Source organism: Dipteris shenzhenensis, chromosome 32 (genome assembly GCF_047967505.1).
Source record: "Dipteris shenzhenensis isolate YYH24624 ecotype China chromosome 32, Dip_SZ_1.0, whole genome shotgun sequence".
Classification (NCBI taxonomy): Eukaryota; Viridiplantae; Streptophyta; class Polypodiopsida; order Gleicheniales; family Dipteridaceae; genus Dipteris; species Dipteris shenzhenensis.
The window spans coordinates 41,461,290-41,478,054 of record NC_141627.1 but is presented as its reverse complement, the minus strand read 5'-3'; the positions used below and the strand labels follow the sequence as shown (position 1 = coordinate 41,478,054).

The 16,765-nt window shown below is 42.1% G+C and overlaps 1 protein-coding gene across 1 annotated transcript in view; it reads left to right on the top strand.

Moving 5' to 3' along the window:
- The window catches only part of LOC147880768 (citrate synthase, mitochondrial-like), a 116,905-nt gene extending 104,089 nt beyond the window's left edge, over positions 1-12,816 (top strand). Inside the window, exons 18-19 of the mRNA XM_087370542.1 lie at positions 11,641-11,692; positions 11,930-12,816. Of these exons, the coding sequence (XP_087226668.1) occupies positions 11,641-11,692; positions 11,930-12,031 (154 nt within the window). The 3' untranslated portion in view covers positions 12,032-12,816. The remainder of the gene's footprint in view (positions 1-11,640; positions 11,693-11,929) is intronic.
- Positions 12,817-16,765: the final 3,949 nt, after the last annotated feature.

Here is a 16,765-nt window from a genome sequence, read left to right as displayed (position 1 = left end):
GAGCCCAGAAGGGCCCCTCAGGGCTGAGCCAATGAGCTCCCATCAGGGGAGAATGGGATGGGGGAAGGGCAGCCTTTATAGGCTGCCCTGTGCCCCTCCCTAGGCTGCTATTTATGGGGCAAAGGGCCCAACCAGCCAGCCCAAACCAGCGGACTCGAAGTGGGCCAGTGAGCTCAGCCCACAGCCCCCTATGTAAAGGGGGGCTGCAGCCCTTATTCCTCATTCAGTTCCAGCCTCAGTCTCCTCTAGTGTAGCTCCCCTCTAGCCCTTTGTGCAGCACCTGTGCACTCTAAAACAGGCCCTAAACAGCAGCAGACTTCAGCAGTCCAGATTAGCCTGCCTGAAAGGTGTACATGCAGCTCTACAGTTGGAGGATTTGGAGCAGCAAACGGATTAAGGTTTGGGTACTGTTTCATCAGCTCTTTGAAGTTCTCGTTTGCAGTTTGCACAACTCACTTCTCAGCTCTCTCTCTGAGTCATATCTCAGGTCTCTCTTGGCTTCTATTACTCTCAGCTTTCACTCTCTCATTGGCGCAGTAACCCTACATTCCGGTGGACAGCACAAGCCTCTCAGCTCTATGAAGTTCTATTTTGCAGTTTGCACAGTCTTCTCAGCTCTGTCTCTCAGTCATATCTCAGCTCTCTCTCAGCTTCTACTACTCTGAGCTTCCACTCCCTCGCTCACACAGTAACCCTGCATTGTAGTGGACAGCACAAGCCTCTTCCTTGCCATGCAGAAGTGCCCTATATCGTCAGTGTGGACATCATCAAGGCCTCGGCATTTGTTGGAGTGGCCTCTCAGGTCGTTGGGTTTGCAATACGTGTGCACAATGTACTCTTTAGAAGCTCGTTTTCGTGCTCTCTTGAAGCGTGTTATTTGTATCTTTCAGTTTTCCAAGCATTAAAGCAAAATTTCCCCTAATTGGGGAGGGGGTCCTCAGTAGGTACAGGGACCCAATTAGTTTGTGATTACACGATCAGATAACCATTGCATGCTACATTGGCATCAGAGCTTGTATCTAGCTTAACTACCACGAGTGTATGGTTGTGTTGAGATCCGAAAAGGACACACAATCAAGCGCCATGGAAGGTTCGGGAAAAGATGTCATATTTGAAGACTACGAAGAGGAGAAAGACAATAAAAAAGAAACGCTTCTGCGTAGTGCTAAAGAGATGATGGAGAATCTTTTGGAGCAAAATCGGTTGTCTTATAGTATCAAGGTCATCACACTGGCACAACAATTGGGTGTGTCTGAAAGCGATAAGTTGAAGCAGTTCATTAGGGGATTGTACACTAATATTCGTTTTCCCGTCCGGAACTTCGACTTGCCCCATTACGAGCGGGTGTTGACTCTCGCTCATAATCAAGAAATGATGTTGAACGGGGGAAAGCCCAAGTAGGTCCAGAAGGATTCCAAAGCCCTGCAACAGTCAACCAACCCAACGGGTAAGGATCAGAAGGACAACCAGTACCAAAAGAAAGACGGCTAGTCTTTTGGTTAGGAGTCGTCCAAGCCCAAGATGACTCCAAATGAGAAGGCTAAAGCGGGCATTACGGGGGGGGGCTATCTACAGTCCGACGAATAGAAGGGGTACCACCAAGAACATCGTTGCTTTCATTGCCACCACATTGCTGGGTACAACAAGAAGGATTGTCCTACGTGGCTTGCTGAAAAAGCTGTGAAAGTGTACCATGGCTGAAAAGCCTCAAACTTAGGTCGAGGTAGAGCCTTCGTAAAAAGATTGCCAAGTTGTCTTTAGTGGGAACATAAGACAACTCAATATCACCTGTTGATAATTGCTCTATAACATAGTGATAGTGAACCTCAATATGCTTTGTGCGAGCATGGAAAACAGGATTCCGTGCAACAGCCAAAGTACTCTGACTATCAGTGAAGATGATGGTAGGAGCAGTCTGACATGCACAAAGATCTGCAAGTAGCTTCCGAAGCCAAACACACTCCACTGTAGCTGTAAAAGCTGCAATGTACTCAGCTAGAAGTAGCAACTGTACTCTGCTTCTTGCTGAACCAAGAAACACATGAAGTACCACGCACAAAACAGTTGCCACTGTGTGACACACGAGTGTCTGAACAACCAACCCCATCACTATCAGTGAATCCATGCATGACAAGTGAAGTATCAGCCCCATAAAGAAGGCCTAAATGCTGAGTGCCTTTAAAATATCTGAAAACACGCTTCACGGCATGCCATTGGTGCATAGATGGGCTGTGCATATATCTGCTCAAGTGTGAGACAGCATACTGTAGATCAGGTCTCATATGGCATAGGTAAATCAAACAACCAACTGCCTGTTGATAGCCAGTGACATCACATGTATCGCTACCATCCTCAGAAGAGAAGTGAAAACCAGTCTCTAATGGTGTGGATACTGGCTTGCAATCCTCAAACTGAAAACGCTGCAAAAGCTGCCTAATGTACTTGGATTGCGATATCAAAATGCCCCCCCTCAGTGCTAGCGAATTGGATGCTTAGATAGTAGTGCAGAAGACCAAGATTAGACATAGCAAATGTCTACTGCAAATCAATTTTAAAATCTGCAATTTGCTGAGCATGTGTCCCAGTCACAAGCATGTCATCCACATAAAGGACTAAAATCAGCAAATCTGTTCCACGCTTGCGGATGTAAAGGGCAGCCTCTATAGGGCTGTTTTGAAAGCCAAGTGTGAGCAAATGAGTATGAATCCTCGAATACAAAGCCCGAGGTGCCTTTTACAATCCATAGAGGGCCTTTTTCAAGCGGCAGACCTAGCTTTCAGAACCTTCAACCTCAAAGCTAGGAGGTTGGAAACATAGACCTCTTCCTGTAAATGCCCATGAAGGAAAGCTGTCTTAATATCAAGCTCATGTATCTGCCAATGAAAGTGGGCAGCAAAGCCAATAACAATGTGAATAGTAGTGATCTTGGAAGTGGGAGTTGTGAAAATTCGAGAATGCAAATGTGTGCAATGCATGCAGAATTTGAATGCCAACTGGCCCTCCAATGGGGAAGAGCGCCCTCGTGAGAGTACTGTTTCTATTTCGACCTACATGCAAGGTGGGAGAGAGATTGTAGATGAATGCAATGGTAGAGAGAATGCTACGTGAGATTCACAATGAAAGGGTGATACCCTTTCATTAATGTCCCTTGAGATCACTCAAGTTCCATCTTCCCATTTACACCTACCCTTATCCTATGACCCATGCACCTACACTCTAATGCACCCTTTCCCTTTCCTATTGCCCCTAGGACCTAGACACATGTGTGCACATCTTTATTACTAATCATTGGCCAATGTTACATAGTTTTGGCGGTACTATTTACACCGCTTGATCAATCATAAATACAAACATATAACTGCACCATCAAATTGGCGCCTAACAATAATAAGGTACTAAATAATCATTTCTCTTGTCATGACACTCCCTCCTGCTTGAATGAGTAGAAGTCCTCTTCTGGATTGTTGCTTGTCTCTTTCTCTTACGTGCACTTTCTCTTGTTACTTCTACAATTGCATCGCCTCTTTATAATGTGCGAGTATCTGTGGAAAATCTGTAAAGAACTCTCTTTCCATCCATTGTGCATCATCTTTATGGTACACGATCTGTTCTGGAGTAAGAACTTCAGTCCCATCTTCAAGTTCAGGTTCTTCTTGATGCTGAGTATCAAAAAACGCAGAAGTATCGCCATGGTATCTCTTCAAATTGCTCACATGAAAGATATTCTTCATACGCCAGTGGGCTGGTAATTTCAGCTCATACGCTCTGGGTCCTTCTTTTGGATATAAAGCTGCTGAAATCTGGAATGGTGGACCATAAAACTTTGGTGCTAACTTGACATGTTTTGTACTTCCTCTCACTGACTCGATTCTTCTTTTATCAATCTTCAGTAAACCCAATCATCCTCCTTGTAATAAACTTCTTTTCTTTTTTTATTGGCTGCCTTGGATTGTTGAACCTGGGCCTTCTTAATAGGTTCTTTTACGTGTTCAATAACCTGTGACATATCCTCAACAAACTGGTCAGCAACAAAAATTTTGCTCGCCCAAGTGTGTTATTGGAGTGGGTAAACATTGCCCATAGATGATTTCAAATGGGGCTTTCTTGGTGGAAGTATGTACAGTGTTATTATAAGCAAACTCTAACATGGGTAAGAACTCTGACCACCTTCTAGGTTGGTCATGGACATAAGCTCGAAGTAAAGTAATTATGGTTTGATTGGCATTCTCACTTTGTCTATCTCCTTAAGGATGGAAGACTATAGTAAATTTCAGTTTGGTTCGGAGATTCTCTAATAGGGCTGTCCAAAAGTTGCTAATGAAACGGCCATCATTATCGGATACAATAGATTTTGGTAACCCATGTAACCTAAAGATTTCCCTAGTGAATAACTTCGTTGTTTCAAGAGCAGACAACTCCTTTTTTATAGGGAATAAAATGAGCTTGTTTACTCAACCTATCTACAACAGTGGAAATCTACTCAAATGGACCAACCTTGGGGAAACCTGACACAAAATCCATTGTAATATATTCCCATCTTTCCGAGGGAATAGGCAAAGGCTGCAAAAGACCAGCAGTCTTACTTGTGTCATATTTAATACACTGATATATGTCACATTGTTGAACAAAGGTTGAAACTTCTTTGCGAAGTTTAGGCCAATGGAAGTATCTCTCAATATTGTCAATGGTCCCTCTAATGCGTCTATGTCCAGAATATGGAATCGCATGTAACTCACTCATGACTAGATACCGAAATGTTTTGGGTACACATATGGCACGTCCCAAAAATAAGTATCCATCCACGATGGAATAAGCCTCTAAACCCCCGACCTCATTACGCTAAATCTTCCCATAAATGTCAGCGAAGTCCTCATCTAAAGGATAAGCTTCAACCATTGCTCCTAATGATTTCTCCTTAGTCACAGAAATGTGAAACTTGGGCCCGTCTACTCAAAGCATCAGCTACTAAATTCTCCTTTCCTGGCTGATATTCAATATTTGGTTGCCCAAAGGTGAATATATTCAGCCCATTTGATTTGCCTTGAAGAAACAATGGATTGAGAAAACAAGTGCTTGATACTTTAATGGTCAGTCTTAATCTTGAAAGCAGAACCATATAAATAATGCTTCCATAACTTTAAAGCATGAATAACTGTCAGTAACTCCTTCTCATACGTGATATATTTCAATTCAGCCCCTTGAAGTTTTCTACTCTCATAAGCAATGGGATGCTCTCCTTGCATCAACACTACCCCAATTGAAGTACCACTCGCATCCGTACATGCAACAAAGAACTCTTTGTCCATGTCCGGAAGTGTTAACACTGGTGCAGTCACCGATGCTCTCTTAAACTCCTCAAAAGCTACTTGGTGAACCTCTCCCCACTCATACAAGGAATGCTTCTTCAACAAATCTGTTAGTGGAGAAGCAAGACGCGCAAAATTCTTAATGAATTTGCGATAATAACTACACATCCTTAGGAAGGATCTGAGCTCATGTATATTTTTGGGTATTGGCCATTCAATTATGGCCTTGACCTTTTTAGGGTCAACCCGAATTCCTTCAGCAGACACAATGTGTCCCAAATACTCTATTTCTGTCTTGAAGAACTCACTCTTCTTGGTACTTAGGAACAATCGATCCTTCCTTAGGAGCTCCATCACCTTAGCAAGGTAATTTCAAAAAAGGAGAACTCCCTATCAAGAGGTTCTTGAAGGAGAGACTGCTGTAAATCTATTTATGGGCTATCATACTCAAGATGTGTGTAACTCTCACCTAATCCATCCTCTTCAGGAGGGGGTGAAGGTGTTCTTTCTCTCTCTCCTTGGGGTAATGGAGGAAAAGGAATAAGTTCATTGTTATATCTCCCTTCCCCTTCCATTCTTTCCTTTAGTAATACAAGAGAGAAAATGACTTGCTGTAATTTCAAAAAAGGGCTTTATTTTATAGCAAAAGTCAAGTGTTGTAGAGTTGGTGGTACTTATCCGACTCCCGCTTCGATTGTGCTCCGCTTCGTTTGTGTTACCTACCTAGCCTACCTTCTAATTATTACATTTGATCCTTCTAGCCTAATACATTCTAGACTATAAAATCGTGTCATGACATGCCCTCTTGCTTGGTACATAGATGTCCTCATCTATTAGGTACTCTTCTTTGACTTCATGATCTTTAGCACTCTTTAGGTTCCTGTATAAACTTCCATATGACAACTTCAAATCTTTCATCTTCATGTCTAGTACTCCTGCCAAACAAGTCCAACATTAGTACGTTCCTTTAAAGCAAATTAACTTTATTTATTAGGGTTAGTAGGAATCCATGATCCTACATGCAGATGCATTTATTACTTCATTCTTTGTCCTAAATGCTCATCTTGATCGTTTGACCCTTGTCATCACCATGCAATTGAGTATTCCATTCTCACAAGTCACTTTTGTAGCATTCATTCGAGTTTCCTCCAACTCCTCTAAATTCGTTTATCATCTTCATAACCTATTCAGGTTGATACATCACTTATTATGTCCACTGTTCCTAGAATTTCAGCATCCTGTTTCCATGGAACATGGCATATATCCCCATATGATAATATTGTTCATAGCTCCACAGGGAAAGCCCCCTTTGAGGTCATTTATGGAAAGGTGAATTTTTTTTAAAAATAGTAGTATTATATTGCCTTTTCTCTCCCTTTTCTTTTGCGAAGCGACCATGCTTTGTCAATCTACTTCATATATGTCTAACTCTTTTTTTTTAATAATTCTCATCAATCTTTTACTTTCTTAAATTTTCTTTTCTTACCCCTTTAAATATTATCTAATCTCTATTCTTTTATATTATTTTAATCCTCGATTCTCCTTTATGCTCTATGTTTTAACTTTTTTAAATTAAAAAAACCTTCTTTTCCTCATATTATCTCCCTTTTTATATTTTATCTTCTCTCTTTTTTTTAATGTTGTTTTTTTTTTAAATATCTTATTTTCTAACCTTTTTTTAAAAATAAAAAAAAATGCAAGAGGAAGAGGTAAATGAGGAACTAGAGGGACTTAGAGAAACTTAAAGAGGGGAGGGGGGTTTTTGAAATGAAGGGGTGGGGGGGGGTGGGGGGGATTTGTATGGCAATTAAAGGGAGGGAACTAAGGGAAAGGGGACTAACTAGGAGAGAGGAAGGACTAAGAAGAGGAAAAAGGGGTTTGAAATACGAGGGAAGGGAGGGGGGTTCTTAATGATGATGGTAGCGGGGCATACTGTCCACATGGCATAGGGCGGCTACGTTGACACGTGGCAGAGCCAAAGGGAAAGGCAGGCTGGCGGGTCTGGAGGGGCTGCACAGTGCAGAGGCAGTTGGCGGCTACAGGAGGCGAAAGAGGGCAGAGTTAGTTGCTGCAGAGACAACTGGTTGACAGCGGCAGCTGGCAATTGACGTGGCTGTTAGCACGTTTTACGACGCGATTTAGGGTGCGATTCACGGGGGCACATGGTTGCAGAACTGGCTGGCAACAGAGGCTGCGTGTTGATAGTAGGAGACACGTGGCGGTGCACGGGACTCCAGGCGCGACATAGAGCCAGAAGAGGCGAGTCAGGCAACTCTCAAGGGTTGGCGCGCCACGCGGTTGCAAGGTTTGCAAGGGTTGCAAGGCGGCGCCCGACACGGGTCACGACACTATTTGCGGCGCCACGCGCCACACGGCTTGTGCCTTAGGAAGCACAAGGCCTTCCAAAAGGCCTAAAACGTCGAGGACTACGCCGACGGGGTAGTTAAGGAGGCACGTAGACTGCACAAGGGTCCTGAAGGCCCACGATTGGCGGCGCGGGGTCGATCCCCCACTTTTTTTTTTTTTTTTTTTTTTTTGGGCCTATCGACCTTACCAAAGAAATTCCTATCCCAAGAAGAAAGCGACTTTCAGAGAGGGAAAAGGAAGCCCCCTAGTGATTTGTTGATGGGTGAATCTTGATTCTCTTCAATGACTTCACGCCGATGTCAGCGACTGTTGCACTTCCACATGGCAGGCTCTCACAGTTAGAGGATCTTGGCTCTGATACCACTTGTCACGTACAGGTTGGAGGATGCACATGTGTGAAAGAATGATGCATAAATTGAGAAGCATTGGCCCTCCAAATGGGGTGGAAGGAGTGCCCACGTGAGTGTACTTTTGCTATTGACCCATCTAGAATGCTCATGCAATCCACAAAAAACATATCAATGCCTAATGACACACACTCCATGCATACGAGAGGTCACAACCTCTCATGCCTCTTGGGATCCATCCCTTGGGCATACCCCATTGTTCTACCCTTAGCCAATGACACTTTTATGCCTACCATTTATTAATGCACCCATGGATTCCTACCCATTCCTATCCTAGGACCTACATGTGTGAGTACACCATTTATCAATCAATTAACATATATCCAATACATTATCCATATGACATTTAGCCATTTATACCTATCTAGCCTACCTTCTAATTATTACATTTGATCCTTCTAACCTAATACGTTCTAGACTACAAAATGGTGTCGTGACAGTCATGAAGATCGCATCTTGGAATGATCCATTTCTGGTAATCACAAGATTCATTTTTGGCAGTTTTACAGCAAGATGATAGACCTATGACATAGTATAGCAAAAAAGCTCAACGATGCCGAAAAAAATTATTTAGTTTATGATAGAGAGTTACTCGGTGTCCTTGAGGCATTAAAACATTGGAAGCCTTTCCTCGGCACACCTTATGAAGCTGCGTATGGAAGACAGTTTACATCACTCCTCACCAGGGTGGTGTCTCCATCTCTTGAAGCCAACAAAACCATATAATCTATGGCAGAGATTACATAGTCAGTTAAAACCGGCATCGCCAAAGCTCAAGCATTGTTCATGCGCCAGGCCAACAAGTCCAGACGAGATGTCTAGTATAAAGAGGGTCAATGGGTGTATTTAAGAATCATCAAGCAAAGATTGAAATAGGTGGGCAAACGATGCTCTAAGCTGTCTTTTAGGAGCTTTGTACCATTCCCCATAATAAAAAAGATCAATGATGTCTCGGTGAAGTTACAACTACTGGATAGTTGGACAATGCATAATGTTTTCCATGTAGCTTGGTTGAAGCTGTATTTTGGACCTCCTGCGACCAAGATATTCGATGAGTAGCGACCTGAAATCCTTGATGAAGCTGAAGTTTTGCAGCGATAGCAGATCCTTCTTCACAAATGGAAGCATGGGTTAGGACACAAGATTTGGGAGTTTTATACCAAGTTCTGTGATGGTGGTACCCATGAAGCAGTGTGGTTGGACGAAGATTTTTTTCAAGAGTTCCCATAGATTTTGGCGGACTACTTGGAAGCAATGAACCTACCTCCAAGTTAAGGAGGAGGGAATGTTCCATGCACTCTTCCACTTGGGTGCAATGGGACACACTGGCTACATCAACAAAGTGCAAATAGTTCCTATGATATGGATATTTTGTCGTATGCCGTGACCCCTTTTTTAGCCCTTGTTCAAGGACAATCAGGCACGAGCTACGTAGGTCAGTCTCTCAGCCTTAGGTCAAGTCAGACAGTTAGTCCTTGTTCTCTAGTACCCACTGGAGAACAATAGGTTAGTGTTTCCATCTTAGGGCTCTAGGTAGGTTTAGGTCTAAGCCTAGGATAGCAGCCCAGAAGGGCTCAAGGCTGAGCCGATGAGCTCCCATCAAGGGAGAATGGGCTGGGGGAAGGGCTGCCTTGTGCCCTCCCCAGGCTGCTATTTATGGCGCAAAGAATGGAAGCTGCATGTTATGGGGAAAAGGGCCAATGAGCCAGCCCATACCAGCCAACTAGAAGTCGGCCAGGCTCACAGCCCACAGCCGCTTATATAAAGGGGGGGCTGCAGCCCTCATTCAGTTCCAGCCTCAGTCTCCTCCAGTGCAGCTCCCCTCTAGCCCTTAGTGCAGCCCATGTGCACTCCAGAACAGGTCCTGAACAGCAGCAGACTTCAGCAGTCCAGATCAGCTTGCCTGGAAGGTGTAGACGCAGCACAACAGTCAGAGGATTCGGAGCAACAAACGGAGTAAGGTTTGGGTACTGTTTCATCAGCTCTTTGAAGTGCTCTTCTGCAGTTTGCACAGCTCACTTCTCAGCTCTATCTCTCAGCCATATCTCAGCTCTCTCTCGGCTACTATTACTCTCAGCTTTCACTCTCTCACAGTAACCCTGCATTCCGGTGGAGAGCACAAGCCTCTTCCTTGCCTTGCAGAAGTGCCCTACATTGTCAGTGTGGACAGCATCAAGGCCTCAGTATTGGTTGGAGTTGCCTCTCAGGTCGTCGGGTCTGTAATACGTGTGCACAGTACGTGTGCACAGTGTACTCTTTATAAGCGTGTTTCAGTGCTCTCTCGAAGAGTGTTACAGTTCTCCAAGTATTATCTTCCCTAATTGGGAGAGGGGGCCTTCAGTGGGTACAAGGACCCAATTGGTGGTTGTCTCTATTCTCTCTCTACCCTCATCTCCTTTCTCTCTCTATGGTGCATAACTCTAATTCCTCGCTAAAGGTTTAAAGGTCTTGTTGTGATTACACGATCAGATAACCGTTGCATGTTACAGGAAGCCTTCACTAGGAGGACTGTTTTCTTCAAAAGAGTAGAGCGGCTTTTGTTCTTCTCGAAGTCGTCCACAAGGTTGAATGGCTCGCATGATGTTCTTCTCCCTTGAGCTTTGCTCTCAAAGTTTCTTTCAAACTTATGAGAAGTTTTCTTTGGAAAGAAAGTTAAAATCAGTACCGTTTGTAGGATCGTTTTGAAGGGGGCACATCAAAATGTGTGTTTATGTGGGGGATGCTAGCTTGGCTGATGGAGGGTTGGCGCACCTTTTTTGTAGAGATGGTTTCCATTGCCTATATGGTGAGTGGGCTCAGGAGATTCATGAGGCCAGTCCACCCGTTGAGTTCTCTGAAGGACAGTTGCCAACATTAGGGCCCCATCTAAGTAGCACATTGTAGTCTTGTAACAAGTCCGACCTGGTGCCATTCTCATCAACATATGGGTGGATAATATAAATACCTTGCAGGATATTTGGGAGCAAGGTATAGAGGGTTCTGGAACATCATTGAGTGTCACGAGCGCCTCTGCAAGGCTTGGGCTGCAGGTATTTTATGTTTTGACCAATTGAGGAATCCATTGGTTGTAGAGCGTACCGCATGCCTGCTCATGGGCTACCATAGGCAATGAACTGGATTTGGAGAAGCAAGCTGCAAGGCAACTAGGGCCTCCTTCCTATAATTGCCTCTTGTAAATTTGGTTTTTTGTATCATTTTCAACGGATTAAATAGAAGGTACTCTTTGAGGGGGGTTTAAGAAAAGTCTCACCCGTTTGTATGGCATAGCAATGCTGTCTTGACTGTCAATGTGAGATTGCTGATAAAATGGAGGTGGTTAACCTTTTTCTTGTCCAGGGTTGCATGGTGGGTCATATTATCTCTTGCTGAAGGGTTTGAAACAGTTCATTTTTTTGGTGTTGAAAAGCAGTGTATTTCTTTCAGAAGGCGGAAAGATTATATCTTCAATAATAGTAGTGTTCGGTGAACGTCTGAATTATAGTTTAATAGTGTTGTTAGTGGTTTTCTTATTTCTTCACTGATATTAAAGGTTGTTCAACTTCGAATGGCTGACTTTGCAGCTACTATACGGTTCTCTTTGGAGTTTCACGTGCTATTGGTACACTGTCCCAGGTAATACAAACAGCACTTTCTGTCTACAGCAAGACAAATGTTCAGCCATAACATGTAGAGGAGGAAAAGAGTCGTTGGTAGCAATTGGTGCCTGTGTGCTTATCAGATGTTGTGCAAGTAGGCTTATGGAGTATTTGATCCAGAGTCTAACCTCCATCATCAACTTTCCAGCAATCTTTTTAGGTTCCTTTATGCATGTAACCTTGGACATCTGATTTAATTCTACTGGTCTTGCAGCTTATCTGGGATCGAGCACTTGGTCTTCCAATTGAGCGGCCCAAGAGCATGACCTTAGATTGGATAGAGAACTACTGCAAGGACAAGGCTTCTGGGAAGTAAATGCCTTCAAATTGAAGAGTAATTATAAAAATTTGAATGGAAGTATGATGGTTGACGTGCATCTATAAGGTTGTTGGAAAAAGGACGGGTTGGAAAAAGAATAAGAATGTAATCTTTGCCATATATCCAGCCTCTTGGATGTGCAGATATAAGGTATTCATTTTTATACTAATAGAAAGTTCTAGAGCAGGATATTTGTAAGACTATTTGCAAGAATAAAGGCATTGATTCCAGTCAGCATATAGATACTCGGAGACTTTGGAGTATTGTGGATTCAGGACAATTCAATAGAATAACATCAGGATCAAAAGAAAACTGAAATGGGTGTTGGGCAGTTTGTAGCAGCTTCAAGAACAAGCTATGCGCATAGAACTTGAAACTTATCTTATAATCATATTAGTGCTAAGTGTGTTCAATCATTTTGTTGAAGGTACACATTGTAAGACACCAATTTGGACTCAGGCGGGGAGGCTTCATGCTGACAAGTAAAAAGAGGTTGAATGCATTAAATTTTAACCTGTTTGAGTAGAGGAGAGAGAGAGAGAGAGAGAGAGAGATGATATTATATGATACAATTATAATTATATTAAAGTCCACTTGAGACACTTCAGGATCTATGGGACTGGTGACCACTATTAACAAATAGTGGTCTTTTTTGTCAGTGAGAAAAATCTTACAAACTTGCCATGTAGTGAGTACTTCTTGAGCTGGCTTCGGTGCTTATCCGAATACTTTGTTACGGTGTTTCCAAAGCTTCTTTTAAGTAGCTTACTAGCTTTTTGGCTCGCTGCTCTAACAGATTTTTCAAGTTGCCTTTGTTGTCTTCATAGTTTTCTCTGATGCGTGCATAAGCTCGACATCTTAGGAGTACATGCTGCTCATTTTGTCTCTTGTGGGGCAGATTTTGTAGATTCTTTCCTCTCTTAAGACCTTGAGTCTTACCCACCTATCCCTCTCCATCTCTAGATCATGTGAGCTTTTGCAGATTGGATGCCTCTTACACATTGATACATCTTTTCCGAGGTACTTCTGCATTTCATAGCTGTCCATTGGATTAATTCCTTTTTGTAAAACTACATTTTTGCCCCTTGCTCTTTCCATAAATTTTGTAGCCCTTTTTGCGTAATTGAGTCCTTGATTTCACATGCATCTTTGGTATATCAGAAACCGTTATGCCCCATAATTCCATCCATTTCATTCCCTCTCTATCATCCAGTGATTTGTGTAGCTTTCATAGATAATTTGTCCATTTCATTTCCTCTTTGTGTTATTCAGTGATTTGTGTAGCTTCCATTGCCTTATGTGGTATGCTATTGGCATCCATCTTCTCGAGCTTGTTGAGGTAGGCCATGTATTGGCATAATGCTTCCTTGTTGAGAGGTATCATATCAATCTCAGCCAGTAGGACGGGGTAGGATGTCTGTACCTTAACTCCTCGCTCTCCTATGAGAAATTATTTATGCAAAGTTAATAATAATTTTCTAGAGAGCCTTGCGGTTAGACACCCATAAAGGATCATTGTTTGCACGAGCATATAGAAACTTTCTCACTCCCCAATTCCATAGGTGTGCCTTCTTGCACTTATTTTCGAACCTGTAGAAAGCTTTCAAATCTCCCAAAATTCTTCTTTTCACGTACGTATTCCACTTGTATTTAGTTGCAAATTCTAGCCCTAAGTGTTTGTAAATACTGCAAAATCTAGCCCTAAATGTTTGTATGTGGTGACTGTCCAAAGACTCCCCTTTGAAAGTGAACTCAATCACCAGTACTTTGGTCTTGGCTATGTTGACCTGCATACATGAGTGATTGTAGAAGTTTCGCAAAGGTGACATCGTCAGCATAAATAAGCAATAATAGGGCATATCTTGTAATCTGGACTCCTCTATTGTGTATTCTCATCTAATCTTCGAGTTCATCAATAAAGAGACAAAAATGAGTTGGTGAGAGAGGGCATCCTGGCTTGATTCCATGCTAGTACTTATGACAACTTTTCCTTTGCAACGTGATCCATCTACAAGTGGTTGTGCTAATTTGGCTAATACTCTCTTGTATAGTCGGTATGTGGCATCTTTGAGTTCTTGAGAAACTTGGATCTTTCTCATAGCTTCTTATGTGGTACGTTTTTCTTCATGTCTACAAAGCAATAAAAGATGGCTTCTTTCTTATGCTTTGCTTCCTTCGATGTGGTTGTTATGGCAACCTAGTGGTTCGTTGTCAAGTGTTTGGGATGAATCCTTGCCTGGGATGGTGTCATGACTCCTTGTGCTTGTGCCCATTTGCAGAGATTTTGTACCAATGATAGTGCCATATTACTCACCATGATTATATGATGGTTTGTGCCATCCTTCTATCTTCCTCCTTGTGGATCGGCACAATTCTATGAAGCCACCCTTCCTCTTTAGCCATATTCATAAGCCTGGTGAGTAGATTCTTGTTCTTTTCTCCTCCTTGTGTTAGCATCACCGCCACTAGTCCTTGTGTGCTTGGAGTCTTTCCATTTACTAGCCTTCTCAGAGCTCTTCCCATGTCTTCTGAAAAGTCACGGTTAACTTTCTCTTCCCCATCTCTTGCTTAGAAGCTTTTGATAAACCGTATCATGTATTCCCATGATGGTTTCCTCTCTAACTTTTGGGAAAACTTTTATTTTAGCTCCTCGAAAATCTTTTTTTCCTACCACCTCTTTGTATGCTTTGGCTTTGCCTCTTTCTTAGTTGGATCTGTTGTTTTCTAGTCCTATATGCATTTTTGCATTTTTGGTCGTACCAGAGCATTCCTATGCTCCTCCGCTTGCTTTTCGTAAAACTTTTTTGGGCTATTACCCTACGATATTAATGCATTTATTCATTGGGTGACAAGTATAAGGCTTGACTTTGTGATATTTCTCTCTCCTTGGGGTGCCCTTTTTTTTTTTTTGGGTAGCATTCTTTGTCCCTAGGACGACTAGAGACATTGCTGTGTGATCAGACTTGAGTCTCCTCCTCAATCTTGAGGTAATTTTCTCATGGGGTGTGCAATAATTTTTTGTTGTTTTGTAGCATTCTTTTTCCCTATGTGATATTGAGTTGTCAACATGTTGATGATGCTTTGCACATCCACAAGGATTTTCTAACACTCGATGGGTCTTCAGTACCCATGATTCATGCTTGACACCTTTAGATCGGCCTTGGAGGTGAGCCTTGGTGTGTTGGGTAATGATGCTGAGCTTAATGAGGGAAGATCAAGATCATGTAGTGTTTCACCGTGAGATGGATGTGATCTCCATAATCCCTAATGTTTAAGTGATAGGTTTAGCATCTCGATCACTCACATGCCCATTAGATGGAGCATGCCAAGACCTAAAGGATGGATTCAATTTGGATAAATTTTGAGATGCCTAGGTCATGTTATAAGCCTAACAAACCTAGGATGTGCATTTGTTCTAAGCCTATTAGTTTAATTAATTGTGTGCATAGGTAGAGGGGTCATGGGACAAAAAGTTTTAGGGAGACCTAATTGAAGAATTACAAATATTCTTAAAAAATATTCTAACATAGAATAATGATCAAATACTAGAATTAGAAAATAAGATATTAGAAATTATTTTTTCAGCTTTTCAGAGCTTTTTCAGGTTGCTTTTTGTGCTTTCTTAGCTTTTTATAGCTTTATGCTTTCACCAAGGTCTATAAAAGTTTGGGATTAGTTCTAAACAGTCAATATTGCTCTCTCTTGCAAATGTACACCCCCCTCTCTGTTGCTCTCTTTGCAAATTCGCCCTCTTCCTTGCTATCCGATTGGCCTTTGGTGACTTTGCTTCACTCTTATATCACTCCATGATCTCGTTCTATTGAACTTGATGAATTGGAATTTTTGCTTCAGTTGGCGTTTCTTCCTTTCCTAGGTTCAAGACGAGGCATGGGGAAAGTATTCTTCGCGTACTTTGCTTCTATCAATCATTACACTTTTTTTCTCGTGATGTTTTTTTCGAATTCACTTTTTTTTTTTCTTCCAAGCTAATAGAAAGTGATTTTGAGATTTGTTTTTTCTCTCAAAGGGCTTTCTTAAACTGATTTCAATAATGAACATGCTCCCTTCGATTTTCGAAGGTTCTAACCTCGTTTAGATTGAAAATACTAACCGTTTCTATGGTGGAGTATGTGCTTTAGAGTCTAAGAGATGGGTTGGTACTAGAATAATAATCTCGATGAAATTTTGTAGAGACTAGCAACTATTGAGTCTCTTTTCGTCTGGTTTTCACCAAGGGCTGCGAGTAATTACTTTTTCTACTATTTCTTATAGCTTTAGGTGTATTGAGTTCTTCAATTTTTCATTCATCGGGGAGATTATTGTACATTACTTATTCATGTCTTGTGGTTTCTAAGTTACCCCAAGTTTTGTCTAAGGGTTTGCTTACTATTGTTATTGAAGCTGAGCATCATTGTAATAAAGAAATATACCTAGGATTAGCCTAGGTAGGGGGGTGCATCTCATATACACCCTATCGGGTATTAGAGTCTTTTTCCTTCTCCCGCTCTTGAAATTGAGAAGCATGTCAATCAGATGTGATGGTTCACTCAGAGAAGGAGACTCCCGTGATGCCAGAGGTTAGAATATAGCTCGTAAGAGACGAAATAGCACCTGATATCTTTCAGCTTTTTGACTCTTTAAAGACGAGATAAAGATAGATTTCAAGAAAAAGTTTTCAGCCATGAATAATGCACTTCAAGACTCATGGGAGAAATTTGTACAAGAGAAGTG